Raw genomic sequence first — 22,710 nt, 5'->3', positions numbered from 1 at the left:
GGGCAAGTCACTTCACTTCTCTGGGCCTCAGTTACCTCATCTGTGAAATGGGGATGAAGACTGTGAGCCCCCCGTGGGACCGCCTGATCACCTTGTTAACCTCCCCAGCGCTTAGAACAGTGCTTTGCACATAGTAAGCGCTTAATAAAAATGCTATCATTATTATTTAGATAAGAGAAACTACATAATATTAGAATATGTACAGAAGTCCCCTCTAGATTGTAAGCCCACTATGGGCAGGGGACGTGTCTATCAACTCTGTTGTATCGCACTCTCCCAAGTGCTCAGCACACAGTAAGCACTCAATAAATACGATTGAATGAATACAGTGCTCTGCGCACAAGAAGTGCTCAGTAAATACGATTGATTGCTCATCATCATCATCATCAATCGAATTTATTGAGCGCTTACTATGTGCAGAGCACTGTACTAAGCACTTGGGAAGTACAAATTGGCAACATATAGAGACAGTCCCTACTCAACAGTGGGCTCACAGTCTAAAAGAGGTCGGGGGGAGGACTGTGAACCCCATGTGGGATCTTCTGTCTACCCCGGCGTTTCGTACAGTGTTTGGCTCAGAAGTGCTCAACAGATATTATTGTTATTATCATTATTAATTATTAACAGGAGCTGCCGTACGTTACTGTTAGAGTGTGGGGGCTCCTCCCCACTCCACAGGTCCATCTGTCGGGAAGCAATTACAACCTTCTGTGTGTTACTACGGCTGTTACAGCTGTGCTGCAGCTCCAGGGGGTTACAAGTCCAGGCGTGTGCTCCTGCATTTTCTCGGTTGTGCTGTCGTCGCAGCTACTGCCCGCCACCGGGACCCCAGTGACGGCACACGCAGTGGGGTGGAGGGAGGGACGGAGACGTATCCATGGTTTTCATGGAGTCTTCCTGGATCACCACCTAACTATGCTTGCTTTCACGAGAGTGTCTGTCATCGGACCCCGACGAAAACACCGATCCCTGGACGAACCTATTTTCGGAACAGCCTCCAACAAAACCGGTCCGCTGGAGAGTGAAACTGGATTTTACGGCCAAAAATTAATTCAGTTTCCTGCTCCATCTTTCGTTGCCATCCACAGCGGTGATAGTATATCCCAGCTATTACTCCCCCGACACCGCAGCAGAATTAGAGAGCCCGGAACCAAAGGAGACAGTGAAATGAGTAATGGACTAATCAGCTCTAGCCATTTCTTCTCATCAACCTCCCTGAGAGGACCTAAGTTAAGCCCGGGTTACCAAACTGTATTTTTTATGATTTTTGTTAATGCTTACTATTAATGATGGCACTTATTAAGCGCTTACTATGTGCAAAGCACTGTTCTAAGTGCTGGGGAGGTTACAAGGTGATCAGGTTGTCCCATGGGGGGCTCACAGCCTTAATCCCCATTTTACAGATGAGGTAACTGAGGACCAGAGAAGTGACTTCATCATCATCATCAATCATATTTATTGAGCGCTTACTGTGTGCGGAGCACTGTACTAAGCACTTGGCTTGGCAACATATAGAGACAGTCCCTACCCAACAGTGGGCTCACAGTCTAAAAGGGGGAGCCCAAAGTCACACAGCTGACAAGTGGCTGAGCCGGGATTTGAACCCATGACCTCTGACTCCAAAGCCCGGGCTCTTTCCACTGAGCCACGCTGCTTCTCATGCTTCTCTTACTATGCCAGGCACTATATTGAACACTGGCGTAGATACAACACAATCAGGTTGAACACAGTTCGTGTCCCACATGGGGTTCACGGACTTAATCCCCGATTTACAGATGAGGAAACTGAGGCACAGAGAAGTGAAGTGACTTGCCCAAGATCACACAGCAGACTAGTGGCAGAGCCGGGATCAGAACTGATCCCACTAGGCCATGCTGCTTCTCTTCTCTTCTTCACCAGCCAAAAAACCCTCCCGAGAGCCTTTTGTGTATTTTCCCAGCGCACAGGTCACAAACTCTCTGGGCAAAAGAAATGGAATTTGGTTTATTAGGGCAGACTCTCATCCGTGACAATGCCAGGGAGGGTTGGTAGGTATCCTGCAAGGCAGGAAGAGAGCGAAGGATGTCTGAACTAACCATTCTTAGCTTAGTATCTGTCTCCCTATGGGCAGAGCGTTACTGAAGCGCCTTCTGTTTGGTGAAATCGGCTCATGATTTAGGGAGTTTACAGCTACAAATCAGTAATGAGAAAGGCACAGCCCAAACACTCCTCCAGCACATTTCCCCTCGTCTCCACTTCCCCATTCACCTCCACGTTCCCACGATATTCTTGGATGCTCTCAGGGCCCTTGGGTCATATAGATGAAGCATCGAGTATATATGAAGCACCTGTATATATGTTGGTACATATTTATTACTCTATTTTACTTGTGCATATCTATCCTATTTTATTTTGTTAGTATGTTTGGTTTTGTTCTCTGTCTCCCCCTTTTAGACTGTGAGCCCACTGTTGGGTAGGGACTGTCTCTATATGTTGCCAACTTGTACTTCCCAAGCGCTTAGTACAGTGCTCTGCACACAGTAAGCGCTCAATAAATACGATTGATGATGATGATGGAGTCAACAAGAATGCCGTCACCCTGCGTCATCCGCAATTATAGCCCCGAAAATCCGAACCACGCCAAGAAAACAGGAGGGAGGCCAGAATCGGCTAGCTGTCGATGTCCGGGAATCTTCAGCGAGCGGGTGGAGGGCTGAGTGTCTTAGCCTAGTTAGCTAATGCAGGTTTCATACGGGGGAGAGTGAACTGGAAGCTGCCTTAATCGTCCGAGCAGTGGGGGCTTTCAGAAATGAAGTGTGTGAGGTATTCCCCGCTGGAAAACCATAATGGCAGAGGGCACAACAGTAACTGCTTCAGCGACATCCATCAGACAAAAGCATTGCGTCCGCATCAATCATGTTGCATAGAGGAAGAGTTATTGTTATAGGATGTTGGCTCTGGATCAATATCTCCTGCTTTGGAAATAGGCTTCTTGGCTTGGCCTTGACATTAATCTAGCATCGGGAGGCCATTATCTTGAGACCAATGTTCTCTTCCATTGACCCGCTCAATTTTTTTTTCCTCCAGAATTGGAATATAATTGCATTTCTTCGGGCAAGGCCTTCCACTAATTACAGCCCGCTTAGATTACATCTGGGGAATCAGAGAGGACAAAGAGTGCATCTGGGAATCGAAATCATAATAACGATCGCTAGCAGATAGTATTCAGGGAGCGGGTGCGGTGGGAGGGGGGTTTTTCTCCCTTCCGATAATGACTCTACTCCACTCTGGAGCCCCATCGAGGTATGAAATTTGGGGACCTGACAATTTATTAACCGTCGATTCATCAGATTTGGTGTGCTGAGGTACCTTTCAGCGGGCCTCAAATGGCCCTACCCGTGAGCCACGCCGGGGAAAGGGAGGACAAGCACAAAACCCCAGGTTGGGTGAGGACATTGAAGAGACGAAAGGATCGCCGTCTGCCTCCTCTAAGTGACCCGGGTCGTGCCAAACGGGGTTGGCTTTCCGTAGTGGAATGAGGCGGCCTCTATAAGCGGCTACAGTCTTCTAGACTGTAAGCTCATTTTTTTTTTCGTTTTTTTTAATGATATTTGTTAAATACGTAGTAAGTGCTTGCTTAACAAATACCATAAAAAGCAAACAAAACAAAAAAGTATTTAGAGCAGTTCCTGACACATAGCAAGCCCTGGGGCAGATAAAAAGTAATCAGATTATACACAGTCCTTGTCCCACATGGGGCTCACAGTCTTAAACCCCATCTTACAGAGGAGGTAATTGGGGCACAGAGAGGTTAAGTGCCCAAGGTCACACAGCAGACAAGTGGCGGAGCCCGGATTAAAACGCACATCCTTCTGACTCCCAAGCCCTTGCTCTTTCTACTAGGCCACGCTGCTTCTTCTTGTGGGTACAAATGGTGTCTACCAACTCTGTTGTATTGTACTCTCCTAAGACATTGCTTTGCACACAGTAAGCACTCAATAAATCTCATTGATAGGGAAAAAAAATCTAGGTTTTAATTCCTGTTCTGACAGTGATCTCCTGTGTCATCTAGAGTCAGTCCCGTATCTCCGGGCTCCAGTTTCTTCATCTACAAAAGGGAATAATCGGGGTTCAAACAAATCCATGGAGCAAGTGACCCTTTATATAGTGGAAAACAAGCGTCAGTGACAGGAAGGTGTTGCAATTGGCAGTAGTAGTCATAGTAGGCATAGCAGTGGTATGAGAAGCAGCGTGGCTCAGTGGCAGGAGCCCGGGCTTTGGAGTCAGGGGTCATGGGTTCGCATCCTGGCTCCGCCAATTGTCAGCTGTGTGACTTTGGGCAAGTCACTTAACTTCTCTGTGCCTCAGTTCCCTCATCTGTAAAATGGGGATTAAGACTGTGAGCCCCCCGTGGGACAACCTGATCTCCTTGTAACCTCCCCAGTGCTTAGAACAGTGCTTTGAGCCCACTGTTGGGTACAAGTTGGCATCTTGTACTTCCCAAGCGCTTAGTAAGTAAGTGCACACAGTAAGCGCTCAATAAATACGATCGATTGATTGATTTGCACATAGAAAGTGCTTAATAAATACCATCATCATTATTATTATTATTTATCGGGCATCTTCCAAGTGCAGTGCAGCGTACAAGACGCATTCGTACCAAGGTCGTTGGCTTCGCTATGGGGATAACGGTGGTTTTGTCAAATGGAATGGGAAAGTTAGGTGACGTTGCGGCACTTGTGGCGGGCTATCCATGTAGAGGAGATGTGGAATTGTAGTGGAGGTGAGAGGTTGAGGCTAACGAGGTTGGAGGTGAGAGGTGGAGACTAGTAAAATGAAAGTTGAGGAGTTGATCAGAGGTGAGAAGTTGAGACCAGCAAGATCTGGGCTCCCTTATGACAAGCGTTCCTTCAAACTGCAGAGTTTTGCAGCTGCTTTGCCTTTGTGTCCCTGGGGGAAAAGACTGTTGGTAAAGGCCTGTGTCTCTCTGGTGTTCTCTTCAGGTGTGGATGTGTGGCGGGCGCATGGAAGACATTCCCTGCTCCAGGGTGGGCCATATCTACAGGAAATACGTCCCATATAAGGTTCCCACCGGAGTCAGCCTAGCACGGGTAAGTAGGCGGTCACTTTTCTATTTCCCGGGGCGGTCAGACCAGCACCAGTAGCAGAGCCCATCGGGTCACTTTTGAGTGCAAGCCGGCTAGACATGAGGCTTTCTAGGGCTGGGTGGCAAATCTCCCTTCAAGGCCCTACTGAGAGCTCACCTCCTCCAGGAGGCCTTCCCAGACTGAGCCCCCTCTCCCCCTCCCCATCCCCCCGCCTTACCTCCTTCCCCTCCCCACAGCGCCTGTATATATATATATATATATATGTTTGTACGTATTTATTACTCTATTTTATTTGTACATATTTATTCTATTTATTATATTTTGTTAATTTGTTTTGTTTAGTCTTTTAGACTGTGAGCCCACTGTTGGGTAGGGACCGTCTCTATATGTTGCCAACTTGTACTTCCCAAGCGCTTAGTACAGCGCTCTGCACACAGTAAGCGCTCAATAAATACGATTGATGATGATGATGATGTGTTGCCAACTTGTACTTCCCAAGCGCTTAGCACAGCGCTCTGCACACAGTGCTCAATAAATATGATTGAATGAATGAATGAATCTCCAGCGATGCTCAGCTCTAACCAGTTCCCTACCGGACGGGGATTTTTTTCCTTATCTATCCCAAAGGCAGCTCTGAGCCGTGCGTGGCTCCTGACCTTCCACAGCAATGTGAGGGGTGAAAAAGGTGAACGAGACAGGAACCAGAGGCACCTGAGAGCTCACCTCCTCCAGGAGGCCTTCCCAGACTGCACCCCCTCTTCCCCCTCCCCATCCCCCCGCCTTACCTCCTTCCCCTCCCCACAGCACCCGTATAGATGTATATATGTTTGTACGTATTTATTACTCTCTTTTATTTTATTTGTACATATTTATTCTATTTCTTTTATTTTGTCACTGTGCCCTAGAAATGCCCTCTCTATTACGGTCAAGTAAATTGGCCACAAGCTCGTTTGCCACGTCTGTTTTCCCAACCGTCCGATTGAAAAGAGGGCCCATGTTGCCCTCCAGTGGTGCCAGCTCATAGTAGAAGTCACCACAATCGCCGAAGATTAAGCCGGCGTGAAGTATTATGATTGGCCTCAAAAATCTCCAGTGGCTACCAATCAATCTGCGCATCAGGCAGAAACTCCTCACCCTGGGCTTCAAGGCTGTCCATCCCCTCGCCCCCTCCTACCTCACCTCCCTTCTGTCCTTCTCCAGCCCAGCCCGCACCCTCCGCTCCTCCACCGCTGATCTCCTCACTGTACCTCGCTCTCGCCTGTCCCGCCGTCGACCCCCGGCCCACGTCATCCCCCTGGCCTGGAATGCCCCCAATCCCTCTGCCCATCCGCCAAGCTAGCTCTCTTCCTCCCTTCAAGGCCCTGCTGAGAGCTCACCTCCTCCAGGAGGCCTTCCCAGACTGAGCCCCTTCCTTCCTCTCCCCCTCGTCTCCCTCTCCATCCCCCCCATCTTACCTCCCTCCCTTCCCCACAGCACCTGTATATATGTATATATGTTTGTACATATTTATTACTCTATTTAGTTTACTTGTACATATCTATTCTATTTATTTTATTTTGTTAGCATGTTTGGTTTTGTTCTCTGTCTCCCCCTTTTAGACTGTGAGCCCACTGTTGGGTAGGGACTGTCTCTATATGTTGCCAATTTGTACTTCCCAAGCGCTTAGTACAGTGCTTTGCACATAGTAAGCGCTCAATAAATACGATTGATGATGATGACGATGATTGGCAAAAAGCAGCGTTGATGGGAGGATTTACCGGCGATACGAATCTGCCAGTCCTAAAGAGACCATCCTACAGAAAGGCCCTTCTTTCCTACGTTTAGAGGGAACGATTCCACAAGAGAAACAGCCTGGACTACTGGGTAGATCACGGTCCTGGGAGCCGGAAGGACCTGGGTTCTAATTCATTCATTCAGTCATATTTATTGAGCGCTTACTGTGTGCAGAGCACTGTATTAAGCGCTTGGGAAGTACCAGTTGGCACCATATAGAGACGGTCCCTACTTAATCAATCAATCAATCGTATTTATTGAGCGCTTACTGTGTGCAGAGCACTGTACTAAGCACTTGGGAAGTACCAGTTGGCACCATATAGAGACGGTCCCTACTTAATCAATCAATCAATCAATCGTATTTATTGAGCGCTTACTGTGTGCAGAGCACTGTACTAAGCGCTTGGGAAGTACAAGTTGGCAACATATAGAGACGGTCCCTACTTAATCCTAACTCCGCCACTGCTGTGTGGCCTTGGGTAACGTCTCTGTGCCCCAGTTACCTCATCTGCAAAATGGGGATTAAGACTGAGCCCCATGTGGGACAGGGACTGTGTCCAGCCTGATTAGTTTGTATGTACCCCACCACTTCATACAGTGCCTGGCGCATATTAAGCGCTTAACAAATACCCTCAAAAAAAAAACAACCCTTCATTCATCAATCAATCAATCAATCGTATTTATTGAGCGCTTATTATGTGCAGAGCACTGTACTAAGCGCTTGGGAAGTACAAGTTGGCAACATATGCAGACGGTCCCTACCCAACAGTGGGCTCACAGTCTAGAAAAACATCACCTATCTTGTGTGGAATAGCCCTTTTTCTTGAAAAGCATTAAACCTAAGGCCTTCAGACTTTAATTCAAGCCCATTTTTTCTTGTTCTAATCACCAGTCCCTTTTATAATTTTGGACCTGTCCCATTAGTTCTTTCAGTGCCAATACTCCACAACTGAAACCCTCTCTGCATTTCTTTAGAATTGATGGAAGATGATGATGATAATGATAATAATACTAATAGTAAGCGCTGGGGTAAGAGATGCAAGATATTCAGGTCAAAGTCCCTGTTCCACATGGGGCTCACCTTCTAAGGGATTTGGGGCTGAGTGTAATATATTTCTTATATTTGACAAAGCAAATCAGCTTTGCCTTCCACGAAACAAGGAAATGGCGTAGTTTTAGGATGATGAATAATTTCAGGTGATACAAGGGCTGAGGTTGAAATTTAGCGAAATGTTTCTGTGTGCCTTTCTGAAACGTTTTGCTAAATGTCAGCATCAGCCCTTGTTTTACTCTGCTCCAGATGCAGAGTATTTAACTGTCCCTAAATCAATCAGTGGTATTCACTGAGCTCGTACTATGTAAAAAGAGCTCTATTTATTTATTTATGTATTTTGCTTGTACATATCTATTCTATTTATTTTATTTTGTTAATATATTTGGTTTTGTTCTGTCTCCCCCTTCTAGACTGTGAGCCCACTGTTGGGTAGGGACTGTCTCTATATGTTGCCACCTTGTACTTCCCAAGCGCTTAGTACAGTGCTCTGCACACAGTAAGCGCTCAATAAATACGATTGATTGATAGATTTCTGCCTGGCGTATTCAAAGTGTACCTCCAAAAATCAGTCAATCTGATTTATTGAGCACTTACTGTGTGCAGAGCACTGTCCTAAGCACTTGGGAGAGTAGACTATAACAGAATTGGTAAACTTGTTCCTGCCCACAATGAGTTTGCAGTCCAGATCCATCAGTAATGAGAATAATAATTTGTGCTACCACCATATCCATCTCATTTTTTCATTCCTGTAAAATCGGGAGAATGCAAGCATCGTTTTACAGTTGAGGAAACTGAAACCCGGGAGCTTAAGTGCAAGATAGAGGCAGAGCTGGGTTTGGAGCTCAGGCCATCCAACTCCCACCAGACCTGTGTCCTTTCCAGTAGTTCACACTGCCTCCTGCCTCTCACGGTTTGAGTAATGCATCATAAAAACATAACTGTGTTCACGTGTTCACATAATTGCCCACGGGGATTGAAAATGTTTGTGTAGTAATTTTACAAGTGAATCATAAGGCTTATACTAGATCTCTGTGCCGGTAAAGTTTAGTACATTTAAAAACAACCAGGAAAAAAAAAAAGAATTCAGCCCCGACTTTTGTTGTAGAGTGTGAATTTAATGATCACGGTGACGTTGCCTTAGCTCGTTGGAGTTTCTGTCCTTGGACTTTTTAAATGAATTTTCAATTTAACAGAGCGCAAGGTTTGCCAGCACTATCGATGCTGCTAGGCCTGATTGTGCTCCACAAATAAACTGCTTAAGCTCACAAGTGGAGGTGAGGGGGGTGTCCCTTCGTGGATTTAGGAATGAGGTGGCATAGTGAACAGGGGGGAAGCACTGGTGAAGAATGTGACAACCTTCTGTCCTCCCCGCCACCCTTCCCCCACCAGCCCATAGGCAACTGATCTCCATTTTACAGATGAGGTAACTGAGGCACAGAGAAGTTAACTGACTTGCCCGAAGTCATACAACTCCAAGTGGTGGAGAAGGGATTAGAACCTCTGACTCCCAAACCTGTGCTCTTTCCTCTAAGCCACACTGCTTCTCGCAGTATCCCAACCACCGTGACTCAAAATATGGGATTTACAAGTGAATCCCCCCCTCGTCCACCTCTCCATCCCCCCCATCTTACCTCCTTCCCTTCCCCACAGCACCTGTATATATGTTTGTACATATTTATTACTCTATTTATTTATTTATTTTGCTTGTACATATCTATTCTATTTATTTTATTTTGTTAGTATGTTTGGTTTTTAGTTCTCTGTCTCCCCCTTTTAGACTGTGAGCCCACTGTTGGGTAGGGACTGTCTCTATATGTTGCCAATTTGTACTTGCCAAGCGCTTAGTACAGTGCTCTGCACATAGTAAGCGCTCAATAAATACGATTGATGATGATGATGATTTGGAGGAGGGCTGGAAGCATTTGGGTTGGCTTCCTGGCAAACCAGCCTACAAAGGGCTTTAGATTAGGCCAACCAAAATCCTTCTCAACCTACATGAGACACCTCAAAATGGAGTCGTGAGGGAGGAAAGGAGGGTAAAGGGTGGTTTTTCAGAGCTTCAGTCCACCTCCTTTCTCTTTTGGCCCGTGTCCCCGTAGAATCTGAAGCGGGTAGCGGAGGTGTGGATGGATGAGTACGCCGAGTACATATACCAGCGCCGACCAGAATATCGGCATCTCTCAGCCGGAGACGTCGTGGCCCAGAAGGAATTGCGGAACAACCTCAACTGCAAGAGCTTCAGGTGGTTCATGACTGAGGTAGCCTGGGATCTGCCCAAGTTTTACCCTCCAGTGGAACCTCCGGCAGCAGCTTGGGGAGAGGTGGGTCTTAGGGGAACGTGAAGAGTGGGTGTGTGGGGAGACGGGAAAGGTGACATGCTGTGCTCTCCCCACACGCATCTGGTCGACCTAGGAATTTACAACAGTTAGCCTGCACCCTTCCAAAGCTGCCAGTCTGGTGGGCTCCACAGAGAAGGAAGTGGAGAGGCGTCATTGACCAGAAAGCAACCTGAAGTTTTCCTAACCTGCCCAGAACCCTCTTGGATTAAATGATAATCCCAGACCTGAGACCTGGATCTCTCAGCCCAGCGTGTCCCTGTTGGCTATGGAATCCCAGCCCACTCTAAAGATGGCACCCTCTGCCCTCAGCATTAAGTGCAGGGCTCTACACTCAGCAAGCACTAAATAAATACTATTACTACTACTCTACTCACAGAACTAAATGATTGCTGTTTCAGATCCGCAACGTGGGAACCGGCTTGTGTGCAGACACGAAACATGGAGCTTTGGGTTCCCCTCTGAGGCTGGACAGCTGCGTAAAAGGCCGAGGAGAAGCAGCGTGGAACAACATGCAGGTACCTGACCTCTCCCTCCACAGACGCCCTCGGATCTTTCCTTAGCTGGGAGGCGGCGCGCCAGAGATGGCCCAGAGTTCAGCGCCACAGACTCGCTCTTCCCAGGGGTCTTCATTCCCAGGCCTCCCGTTACCATCCTCGGTGACAGACTTTGGAAAATAATTGCTCGGTGCTAGGCCTGGAGCAGCTGGATTCCAGTGTGGGAGAAAGCTGTCCAAGGTTCGAAGGCTGAGTATGAGAACCTCTCTGCAGTATTTGGGGTGAAAGGGATGCTTTGCCAGGGTAGAAAACCAGAAGTCCAGCACAGACCATTCTAGTTGTGTTTACTCACCTCTTGGAAGTAGTTCAGCGAGGTAAGGGCACTGCTAATATCTTGGCTTTTGGGCCTGGCGGTGGATGAAATCTCGCAGGCCGACTCTCTGACTGGGTGGGCTTCAGACTCACTGAGGCCTTGTCCATCCTCTGGTGGACACTGTAGAGGCCAGTGACTGTTGGAAAGTGGATCTTCTGTCCCTCTGGAAAACTGCATCCCAAAGGCCATCAGTTTAACCGGTCCATCCTCCCCAACCCTCATCTGTAAATGGGGATTAAATTCCTGTTCTTCCTCCCCCTTAGACTCTGAACTCCATGTGGGACGGGGACTGTGTCCGATCTGATTGCGTCATATCTATTCCAGGGTATAGTACAGTGCTCGGCACATAAGACGTGCAGAACAGATACCATTATTATTATTATTTATTAAGCATCCACTGAAATGAGTGATAGAAAGAAGCTCCAGGCGTGTTAATGAACTCACTGGCGTGGCTAATGGCCCCTAACCAGAGGCAAAGCCGCAGTCTACACCACAAACTTCACCAGTGAAGGGCTGACTCAGCTGAAGAAGAGACTGAACCGGTCTCTTAAAAAGGCATAAAAATGCCCCAAATTGACATCTTTATTCCTCACTGTGGGTGGAAAATGTCAGCCTGGAATGGAGCAACCGAGCTAAGGAACGAACAGAAAGCAGGGAGTCCACTTCAAAGCGAAGTGAAACTCCTCAGTTGAGGGAACTGGGGAGAGGATCCTGAAGCCCGTGTTCCTATGGGAAACTGGAAATCCAGTCCAATCACCGGCAGTGATCCCTATGGTGGGCAACATCCTTCTGCCCTGTTCCCGGCATCTCTTCCCTGTACGCTCATCTGTGATACTCCCGTTAGCCGGAACCGGACGCCAAGGCAAGTGATAATTCAGAAGCTTTGTCCCGTGGTGATCAGTGAGTCACAGACTCTGGTGACCAGGTGTCTAATCAACTTTGCAAGGGTTATTGGCCTTCTCCAGGGAAAAGGTCGGTCCAGAGGGAGGGCTTAAAGTAAAGGGGCACCCCAGTGATTCACCAGCCCTCATTTCCCTCCCTCTCTCCTTCTTTTCTCCACCTTCCCCCCCCCCCCCCCGTCTCTCCCTCCCCTGCCCCAGCCTCCCCACATACTCCTTCATGTTTCTCAGAGTGTCATATGTCTCTGTCAACAGGTGTTCACCTTCAGCTGGAGGGAAGACATCCGACCCGGGGATCCCCAGCACACCAAAAAGTTCTGTTTTGATGCTATCTCCCACAGCAGCCCTGTCACCCTCTATGACTGCCATGGGATGAGAGGAAATCAACTCTGGAAATACAGAAAAGTAAGAGTCGGGGGGAAAGACCAAGAAGTGCATTACCCATTTAGTCAATCAGTCAGTTGTATTCCTAAAGTACTACTGTATGCAAAGCACTGTAATAAGCGTTTGGGAGAGTACAATAGTGGCCCGTGTCATGGCTCTGGCCTGGAACGCTCTCCCTCCTCAAATCCTAAAGACAATTACTCTCTCCTCCTTCAAAGACTTATTGAAGGCACATCTCCTCCAGGAGCCCTTCCCAAACTAAGGCCCACTTTTCCTCATCTCCCACTCCCATCTGCATCGCCCTGACTTGCCCCCTTTGCTCTTCCGCCCATCCCAGCCCCCTAGCTCTTACGTATATATCTATAATTTTATTTATTTGTATTAATGTCTCTCACCCTCTTCTAGGCTGTGAGCTCGTTGTGGGCAAGGAGTGTCACTGTTTATTGTCGTATTGTACTTTCCCAAGCGCTTAGTACAATGCTGTGCACACAGTAAGCGCTTAATAAATGTGATAGAATGAATGAATGAATGAATAAAAGTGTTGGTAGACCCATTCCCTGCCCAAAATGAGCTTAAAGTTTAGAGGGGGAGACAGACATTAATATAAATAAATAAATTATGGATATGTACATAAGTGCTGTGGGGCTGAGGAAGGGGTGAATAAAGGGTGGAAGTCCAAGTATAAGGGTGACACAGAAAGAAGTGGGAAAAAAATATTCTTGCTTTATGGATGCTGGTAACAATGTGTGGTGTCTTACTGAGGGTGCATCTCCTCCAAGAGGGCTTCCCAGACTAAGCCCCTCCTTTCCTCTTCCACTCCCTTCTGTGTCACCCTGACTTGCTTCCTTTGCTCTTTCCCACTCTCAGCCCCACAGCACTTACATACTTATCTGTAATTTATTTAATTGTATTGATGACTGTCCCCCCTCCTCTAGACTGTATGCCCATTGTGGACAGGGAATGTGTCTGTTTTTTGTTGTATTGTACTCTCCCAAGCCTTAGTACAGTGCTCTGCATGCAATAAGCACTCAGTAAATGCAACTGATACTCAGAAACTTGAACTTTTCAGGGCAGCCACATTTGCAAGTACATCTGCAGATCTACTTATGCTCTCAAATGCTTTCATCCATCAATTAATCAGAGGTATTTATTGAGTGGTTACTGTGTGCAGAGCACTGTACTAAGAACTTGGGAGAGTACAATATGTAACAGAGTTTGTAAACATGTTCATAAATTCTAGAAAACTATTTGGAGGTCTTGATACTGTTTTCTGAATTTGTCCAGCATCTTTCATGCCAAAAAGAATTGTGTCTGCTGTAGCACACTGTGATCTGAAGGAGGAGAAGGAATGTGGCGTAGTGTATAGAGCACAGGGCTGGGAATCAGAAGGTCATGGGTTCTAATCTTGGCTCCGCCACTTGTCTGCTGTGTGACCTTAGGCAAGTCACTTCACCTCTCCGTCCCGTTGTTGGGTAGGGATTGTCTCTGTTGCCGAATTGTACTTTCTAAGTGCTTAGTACAATGCTCTGCACATAGTAATCAATCAATCAATCATATTTATTGAGCGCTTACTATGTGCAGAGCACTGTACTAAGCGCTTGGGAAGTACAAATTGGCAACATATAGAGACAGTTCCTACCCAACATTGGGCTCACAGTCTAAAAGGGGGAGACAGAGAACAAAACCAAACATACTAACAAAATAAAATAAATAGAATAGATATGTACAAGTAAAATAAATAAATAAATAAATAGAGTAATAAATATGTACAAACATATATACTATATATATATAGTAAGCGCTAGTGAGTACGATTGAATGAATGAATGAATGGTGGCAAGTCCCTGAACTCTTGTTGGAGTTGTGATCAGCGTTTGGAAATCGCACTGTCCCTTGGAATTAATCCAAGGAACATGGTCATGTCGATAGGTATAGGGTCTTTTTTTAGCTTTCCAGAAGGGCCAAAGGCAGCAGGAAATGATACCTTGGCTACTCAAAGTACAGTAGGTTGGTGTGCGATGCGCTCATGGCCATGGCCCCTCGAAGGGTCTGGGAAAGACCCATAGTCTGGCCTGAATCCAAACTGGGCTGCAGCACTCACAACACAGTGCCGTGCCAACCTTTTGGGGCTCCCCAAGAGACGCTCCGGATGCTCTCGGCACTTCTAGATGGGGGCTGCTCCCTAATAATAATAAGAAGAAAAAGAATTATGGTATTTGTTAGGCACTTACTGTGTGCCAGGCACTGTTCCATAGCACTGGGGTCGATTCACGATAATGGGGTCGGACACAGTCCCCGTCCCACATAGGGCTCACAGTCTTAGTCATCATTTTGCAGATGAGGGAACCTAGACACAGAGAAGTGAAGTGACTTGCCTGAGGGCAGGCAAGTGGTGGAGCTGGGATTAAGTTGGAGCCATTACTCTCCCGGCCGCCCAGGTAGGGTGGGAAGAGCAGCCCAGGAGCGGCTCTTTATGCGGTCAGATGAAAGTGGAAGGCGACTGCAGCAAGGAGAATGGGGTTGCGGAAATGGCCCCTTCCTGAGGCGGGCTGGGCTGCAGCGTCCCTGCCCCCACTTGTGGCTTGGAGGCTGGCTAGGTGACTGGTGGGTCAGGTGGCTCGGCCTGCGGCTCTCGGCAGCACCGTCTGGTGCCACCAGGGCCCGGCTCAGGCCGTTGCAGCATTTGGCAGCAGGGGGCTTGGCCCAAGGCCTTTTCTCGGGTTTCCTTGTGAGGAGTGAGCAGAGTGGAGCCCACTGATTGCTCAGCGGTCACATCCACCACCCCAAAGTCTCCTGGCCTCGCCATCCTCCCCCTCCTCCTCCTCCTCCCGCCCCCATACACACAGAAACACGTACTATCACACTCACCCTAAAGGCTCTTGGCCTCCCCCCCCCCCACTCTCTCTCTCCCTCTCTCTCTCTCTCTCTCTTTCTCTTCCCCCCCCCCCCCCCCCAGAGTCTTCCGGCTTCCTCATCCCCATCTTACAACCACACACACACTTAGTCAAACTAAAGCACACACAATCACATCCACCCTAAAGGCTCCCGGCTATCCACCTCTCACAAACATATTCGGACAAAACCACACATACAGTCACATTCACCCCAAAGGCTTCTGGTCTCCCTCCCTCCCTCCCTCTCTCTCTCTCTCTCTCTCTCTCTCCTCTCTCTCTCTCTCTCTCTCTCTCTCTCTCTCTCTCTCATCATCAATCATATTTATTGAGCGCTTATTGTGTGTAGAGCACTGTATTAAGCACTTGGGAAGTACAAGTTGGCAACATATAGAGACAGTCCCTACCCAACAGTGGGCTCACAGTCTAAAACACTCTCTCTCTCTCTCTCTCTCTCTCTCTCTCTCTCTCTCTCTCTCTCTCTCTCTCTCTCTCTCCCCCCCCCCCCCCCCCAAAAACTTCTGGCCTCCCCATCCCATACGCATATGTGTTAAACACAGTCATACAAAAAAAAAAAAACTACAGTCACATCCACCCCTACGGCTTGCAATGGCCCAACACATATGAACACACTCCACCCCACCACCCCAGTAGAGGAAGGGAAAGGATTCAGAACAGGTTCCTTCTCTCTCCTTCCTGCAAGAAAGAGACTAGCTTCTGTAGTAGCGTCACTTGCTGCAGTTTTCCTGCACACGTATGACTGTCCGACAGCAAACCAACACCACCTCTTCAGCCACGAATCTGTTAATGCAGTTGTTTCATAGGTTCACTATCTCATCTTCCGATTGCACAAGAGGAGGCGCCCCCACTTAGTTTCCCAGACCCCCGTTTGTATGGCGGCAGGTGGGCAGCTTTTCCCTCAGGGAGCTTACCAACCCCCAATGCCCCCACTGTCTGTGCACTGGGCAGCTTTTCCCTCAGAGAGCTTACCACCTCCCAACACCCCTACTATCGGCACGCTGGTGTGATGTGTGTTGCCAGGAGGGAGATGCCACCCTCCATATCTCTCCTGGAGCTGACCAAAGCCATCTAGAGCCAAAAGTCGATTGTCAACCCTGCCCCCGTCCTTCCCTCCCACCACTTCTCTTCTGCTTCCCCAAATAGACCTAAGGCCTCGGGGCTAAGACCAGGGGTTCAAAGCCAACCAGGCCAGTGTCTGGCTGAGTTCCCTGAGCCCCTCAGCCCCCTGCACTTCTCTGCGACTACCAATTCTGTTGTATCGTACCCTCCCCAAGCTCTTAGTACAGTGTTCTGCACACAGTGAGTGCTCAGTAAATACCATTGACGATGATGATGAAGCAGCAGAGAAGCAGCGTGGCTCGGGGGAAAGAGCTCGGGCTTTGGAGTCAGGGGTCATAGGTTCAAATCCCGGCTCCACCAGTTGTCAGCTGTGTGACTTTGGGCAGGTCACTTAACTTCTCTGTGCCTCAGTTACCTCATCTGTCAAATGGGGATTAATAATTATAATAATAATGGCATTTATTAAGCGCTTATTATGCGCAAAGCACTGTTCTAAGCACTGGGGAGGTTACAAGGTGATTAAGACTGTGAGCCCCCCGTGGGACAACGGGATCATCTTGTAACCTCCGCAGCGCTGAGAACAGTGCTTTGCACATAGTAAGCGCTTAATAAATGCCATCATTTATGATGATGATGGTAAAGGTGAGTTCGATTCTCAGAGCAGCTGGACTCACTGGCTTCCAGCACCCGGGTAGCGATACGAAGCTGTCAGGGGCAAAATCGTATCTGCTTCTCGGAGTCTTGCCAGTGGTCATTTCCTTTGGTAATTGTGAACATTCGGGACACTTTCTTCATCCAGGAGATTCTGTTCATCGTATCTCTTTTTCCCCACAGGATAAGACCCTCTATCATCCAGTCAGTAGCAGCTGCATGGACTGCAGTGAGAGTGACCGCAAGATCTTTATGAACACCTGCAATCCTTCATCTCCCACACAGCAGTGGGTATTTGAACACACAAATTCAACCATCTTGGAAAAATTCAACAGGAATCCTGACCTATAGGGACTAAATACCCACATTTCTCTCTCTATATATATACATATATATATATATATATATATATTTTACAGCTATTTTTTTTACAGGGAAGGGGGGGGGTCCAGATTTTTTTAAGAGAATAACTTTTTTCAAACAGTCATTTAAAATAAAAGGGAGCATCTCAGGAGGAGGGAGTGGGGAGGGTTTAGGGCCAGTTTTTTATTCCATTGATGCTGCCTCCTCCCCCACCTCATCTCTCATTGGATAAGATGGAACTTCTCAAGGGCAAGGCCTGAACTTGCATTTTCAGGGCAATCTGAGCCTGACCCTTGTTGCACTTTGCTTCCCAATAAAATTGAGGGGGAAACCACCCTGCTTCAAAAGAGCTGTAGAAAGGTGTTTCTGGTGAGGGGACACCCTGCAGAATCCAGTCAAGCAAAGTGTACCCTGGACCCTCCAGCCTGGAGTCCTGCCACCAGAATAAATTTGCTTCGGGGCTACGAGGTACAAAGTCATCTGGTGGAAAGCAGTTCACTGACTGGTATTTCCCGTATGTCGGGTCAAAATGTTCCTGGAAGATGCACTCCAAAGCAAGCATCTGCCCATAGGGATAGCCTGGGATCTTAGAAGCAAGAGAAAATAGGACTGGGGGCAGGGAATATCACTGTTTATTGTTGCATTGTACTTTCCCAAGTGCTTAGTACAGTGCTCTGCACACAGTAAGCGCTCAATAAATACGATTGAATGAATGAATGCATTTCATGGGCATTCTCTGCAAAATCCATGGCGGGGGCGGGGGTGGGTGGGTGTGTATTTTGGAAAGAGGTGGGAAATAGGAACCAGGGGAGGACTGAGATTCCAGTCCAGCCTAACTCAATCCTTACTGTGCATCCTTGTCTTCTGGCCTCCATTTGGCCTAATGAAATTTGGGTCCTCATGACTCCTAATACTGACTAGAATCCATTACCTCAAAAGCTCTGCTGTGATTGACAATCTTACTGAAGAAGATTTTAGACTGTAAAATCTTTGAGGGCAAGGATCATATCTGCACGCCTAGATGTTGTTCAATAAATGCTCTCAATTGATGTGTGGTATTAAGTGATTACTGTGTGTCAAGTACTGTTCTAAGCATTGGAGTAGTTAAAAGTTAATCAGATCAGACACAGTCCATGTCCTACAAGGGGTTCACAGTCTAGTAGGAGGGTGAACAGGTCTTTAATCCCCATTTTACAGATGAGGGAACTGAGGCCCAAAGAAGTCAAGTAACTTGTCTAAAGTCACACAGCAGGTAAATTGCAGAGCCAGAGCCGGGATTAGAATCCAGGTCCTCTGACCCCCAGGCCTGTGCTCTTTCCACTAGACCATGTTTGCTTCCTTTTTACAATCTTAAAAGAAGCAAATGCCCCATGAGCAGATGTAGGTCCGGCCCAATGTCTTCCCTGTTATTTGTTCATTTCCCTTCCTTAATTATGTCTGAGCTTCCCAGAGACTTAGCAAGCTAATGGAAGGTAATACTGTGGCCAACCAGCCACTCACTGATTAAAATACAGGAATTGTTTTTTACCACCAACAACTTTGACCAGACTAGCCTAACAAATGCTTAACTCATTATCTCAATTAGTTTCATTGTTTACAAATTAAATGACTAGAGTTTAAAAGAGGTTTTCTTTTGCATGCAAGCATTTCCTCTATTGTAAAAAACCCAGTTATCTAGAGGAAAGTGAACCCCTTTTTCCCATCCAATTAGCTATATGTAGTCATTTAGTTTCAATTTGTGTTACTGCTACTGCGGGGAGCGTAAAGCCCTATTCTGCTCCAGAAGCTGAGAATGTAGGCTTCTCTTCTCCCGGAGAGGCTTCGTGGGTTTCTCTCATCAATCCATGCTGGGGTGTCAGATGTAAAAGCAAATGAAGAGATTGAGGTCTTTGCTTGAGGGTCCAGGGCCACTGTATATACTCTGGATATTTGAATCTTCTTAGGGGCAGCAGATGGTGTTGAAATTACTCTTTAAAGGACATTGCAGCATCGTTAAAATAAAAGTTGTGCCTTTATAAAGAGTGCAAATGTACAGCAAATGCCTAAACTTGAACCATTTTCTAGTGCCTTGCTGGACAAGAATGAAGGGGGCCAGGGAATTTTGATGGTGAGTGCAATTACTATTTGGGCGTGGGTGGGATGGGGAGGGGGAATTGATGTCCAGTTTCATGTAAGGAGTTTAGAATTGTGAGAGGTGATGGGATGACAGTGCTGACCAAGGAGCAGAGGACTTTAGGTTTCTGAATTAGCCATCGGGATGTCTGGGGCTGTTGCTGTCTGGCACAAACGAAGAAGGACAATCAAGGAAGCCCCGGCCTGTCTTTTGGAACTGTAAAAGGAGCGAGCTGAAACCCATGAGCAGCTTTTGTGACCGCAGCCTTTGAAAGTTGTGTGCACAATAACCCTTGACTCACATTTCAAAAGCACACCCCAAATGTTAGAGTGCAGCACCCACTTCCAGAACACCTGTTGCCATGTCACCCTTGACCCAGAATAGAGAGAGCAGCTAGGCTCCTGACATTCTGGTATTCACTAAATGCGATGAGGCATTTTAGGTGGTCTGAATCCAAATGGAAAATGAGCAAAAAGATCCTTCCACCTGTCTTCTTCCTTTCCTCCTATTCTTCCTCCATATCTTGTTTTATAACCTCAAAAACCATCTGCTGAGAATCCTGTAAAGAGAGAGAATCAAAGTCTCTCTTTTGTAACCAGCGAGCTGGCAAAACCTCAAGAATTGGTACAGGCCCCTTACAAAATCTATCATTAGTAACAAACTGTAGATCCTGAATCACTGTCATTCATTCATTCAATCGCATTTATTGAGCGCTTACTGTGTGCAGAGCACTGTACTAAGCGCTTGGGAAGTACAAGTCGGCAACGTATAGAGACGGTTCCTACCCAACAACAGGCTCACTGTCATTTGATTGGCTTAGCTCTCCAAATTTTTAGCCTTCGGGTCCTGGCTTAGCATTCATCCGTCAGCCGTTTTTCATGAAGAGAACATTCAGGTAACACAGAGGGGGAAATGATCATCCTTTGCTCTTATATCAGAGCTCCAGAATGTGTGGTGGTTTGAATGAGCAGAGGAGGGTACGCCCTAAAACTGTCATTTAAGGGAAAGTGGCAAGCTCACAAGTGTTCTTGCGAGAGTGGCGGTTCTCTTCTGATAATAGGCGAGTTTTTGAAAAGGAGAACATCAGAGAGGGAGGCCAAGGTTGAAAAGTTTTTGACCCCAAGAAAAGTTGATAAGGAATCACTTGTTCCCTAAACCATAGAGACCACCAACTGGTTGCCATTTCCACCTTAAATATTTGTAGTAACCAGTATTTACTGACTTATTTGAAGTGTTGGTACAAATGATTGTGGTGTTATTGATTGAGATGATTCTTTTCAGAGCTATATAAGAGAAATGTTTAGCTATGCTATGTAGACAGCGAGATGTATCATAGATGATAGGAAGCTTCCCAATGAAAAAGGATTTTAGACCCTCGATGGTCATCAAAAGAAATGGTAATTTTCTTCTCTGAAGGGCTTTAAAAATGAGGCAGGGGGATGAACGAAATGCCCGGTGAACGTTTCTTCCAGTCATAGGATTCTATGTGTCAAGCCAAATTTTGACTTGTGTGAAACTTAGTTTTGCGTAGTTTAAATAAATTGTCCTTCCTAGAGGCAAATTTTGAATAAAGAAATTTTTCATATTCCCAGCCTTTGTATAAAGCCCTTTGACGTTTGATCATTTCCTCCAAAAGCCCTTTGGTTTTCTGAGATTCTGCTGTGGAAGATCAAATAGCCTTCTTCTTATTCTTTTCTGACCTCGAATATTTCTGGTGTTTCTGTTTTTGCCCAGAAGGCATCAGTAGCTGCAATGACTGACAAATTTTCCTTTGATTTTTTTTTCCCCATTTTAAGGCATTTGGAATATCGAGCACTCTCTAGGAGGCATCAGTTACTGATCCCCATTGGTAATCAGGGAGTATAAAGGCTAATCAACTAAAAAGGCCTCAAAGCCAGCTTGGAAAAAAAAAGAGAGACAAGTTATTATTGAAAATGCATCATCTCGGGTCTGTCAAAAATTCATGTCACTCCAACTCCACACTGTTGAATATCGTTTTTTTATCAACTTAATGGTGCCTCCAATAGCTATGTATGTATTTCTATGCTACTTTAGCCCATGCTTCTAACCCCTGGGTGGTAAAAAAATGATTAGCACTTTAACAGTAGGTCTGTTAACTCAGAACCCCTTCAGCAGCAATGCTTCATTTGTGTAAAGGTTGAACGGTACTCTATTTGTAATACTGAAAAAATAATTGATTTTTAATGTGTGTTTTCAGAAGATTTGTAAACATGAAAATAGCCGGTCCTTTATATGGAACTACCCACTTGTTTTCTGTGATGTACCTCCTTGTTAAGAGCATGGGAAAGGTTCTGGTCTGGGGCCTCACCTGGACACCACCCACTGGCTTCTGAAGAAGGTCATATTGTCCTATTGTACTCTCGCAAGCGCTTAATATAGTGCTCTGGGCACAGTAAGCACTCAATAAATGATTGACTAACCGACTGAGGTGCTCTGGGAGGAAGGAAGGACCAAGAGAACCGAACTGCATGAACTGTACAGCTTTATCTCAAGAAGGAGCAGAATTGAATCCATCACAAAAGACACAAACTCCCTGTCCCTTCAGGAGGAGCCCCAGGCAGGTCAAGGAGAGCCCTAAATAGCTTTTAATGCTGTGTACATAGTATTCATGTTGCCATAAGATTGCAAACTGTTTGATCACTGTGGGTGCTATTTGGTGAGGACATGGGAAGTGTTCTTTCTAATGGTGCCTGGACTGAGACCCACCCCCCTTCAAGAAAAACTAGGGGCAAATGTAAATACTGTTTTGCCCAGCTGTTTTTTCCTGTTAAAAAAAAGATGAGCCTTTGGGAAGGTCTTACCAACTGTGTACAAGAATGACTGCTATGAATAAAAAATTCCCTCTCACTTTCTGTAAATGGGTGTCCGGCTATGCTCCTGTTGTGTGCCCATGTTGTATGTTTTTCAAGTAGATGGCTGGACACTCAAGGCCAATGCACTGGTAGAAACCGTCCAGAATAAACTTTCTTTCTTCAAAGGTGAACATTGAGTCTCAGCATCCAAACAAGGGGTTTCTTGAATGGATGCTCCATGTGCTTGAGTAAAGGCTTTGCCTGCCAGAGAGTCTGAGACTCATCCAGTTGGCTGCAGCCTAAGCTCACCCATCAGCTAAGGAAATGTGAGAGTGGGAAGGGGAAATAAGTTGATTTTAATTAAGGGCCTTTTAAGCCCTGCCAGAGTGATGGCTG

The 22,710-nt window shown here is 46.6% G+C and overlaps 1 protein-coding gene and 1 long non-coding RNA gene across 2 annotated transcripts in view; both read left to right on the top strand.

Moving 5' to 3' along the window:
- GALNT10 (polypeptide N-acetylgalactosaminyltransferase 10) overlaps positions 1-18,138 on the top strand; it is a 181,596-nt gene extending 163,458 nt beyond the window's left edge. Inside the window, exons 8-12 of the mRNA XM_038740400.1 lie at positions 4,983-5,090; positions 10,014-10,235; positions 10,652-10,768; positions 12,275-12,424; positions 17,209-18,138. Coding sequence (XP_038596328.1) covers positions 4,983-5,090; positions 10,014-10,235; positions 10,652-10,768; positions 12,275-12,424; positions 17,209-17,376 — 765 coding nt within the window. The 3' untranslated portion in view covers positions 17,377-18,138. The remainder of the gene's footprint in view (positions 1-4,982; positions 5,091-10,013; positions 10,236-10,651; positions 10,769-12,274; positions 12,425-17,208) is intronic.
- Positions 18,139-18,651: 513 nt separating this feature from the next.
- On the top strand, positions 18,652-22,380 carry LOC119919682. The gene is made up of 2 exons (XR_005447716.1): positions 18,652-19,495; positions 21,298-22,380. It is a non-coding gene; the product is annotated as an uncharacterized LOC119919682 (long non-coding RNA).
- The last annotated feature ends 330 nt before the right edge of the window (positions 22,381-22,710 follow it).

The sequence above is a fragment of the Tachyglossus aculeatus genome, chromosome X1, assembly GCF_015852505.1.
Source record: "Tachyglossus aculeatus isolate mTacAcu1 chromosome X1, mTacAcu1.pri, whole genome shotgun sequence".
NCBI lineage: Eukaryota > Metazoa > Chordata > Mammalia > Monotremata > Tachyglossidae > Tachyglossus > Tachyglossus aculeatus.
This window is presented reverse-complemented; position numbering and strand designations above follow the sequence as displayed.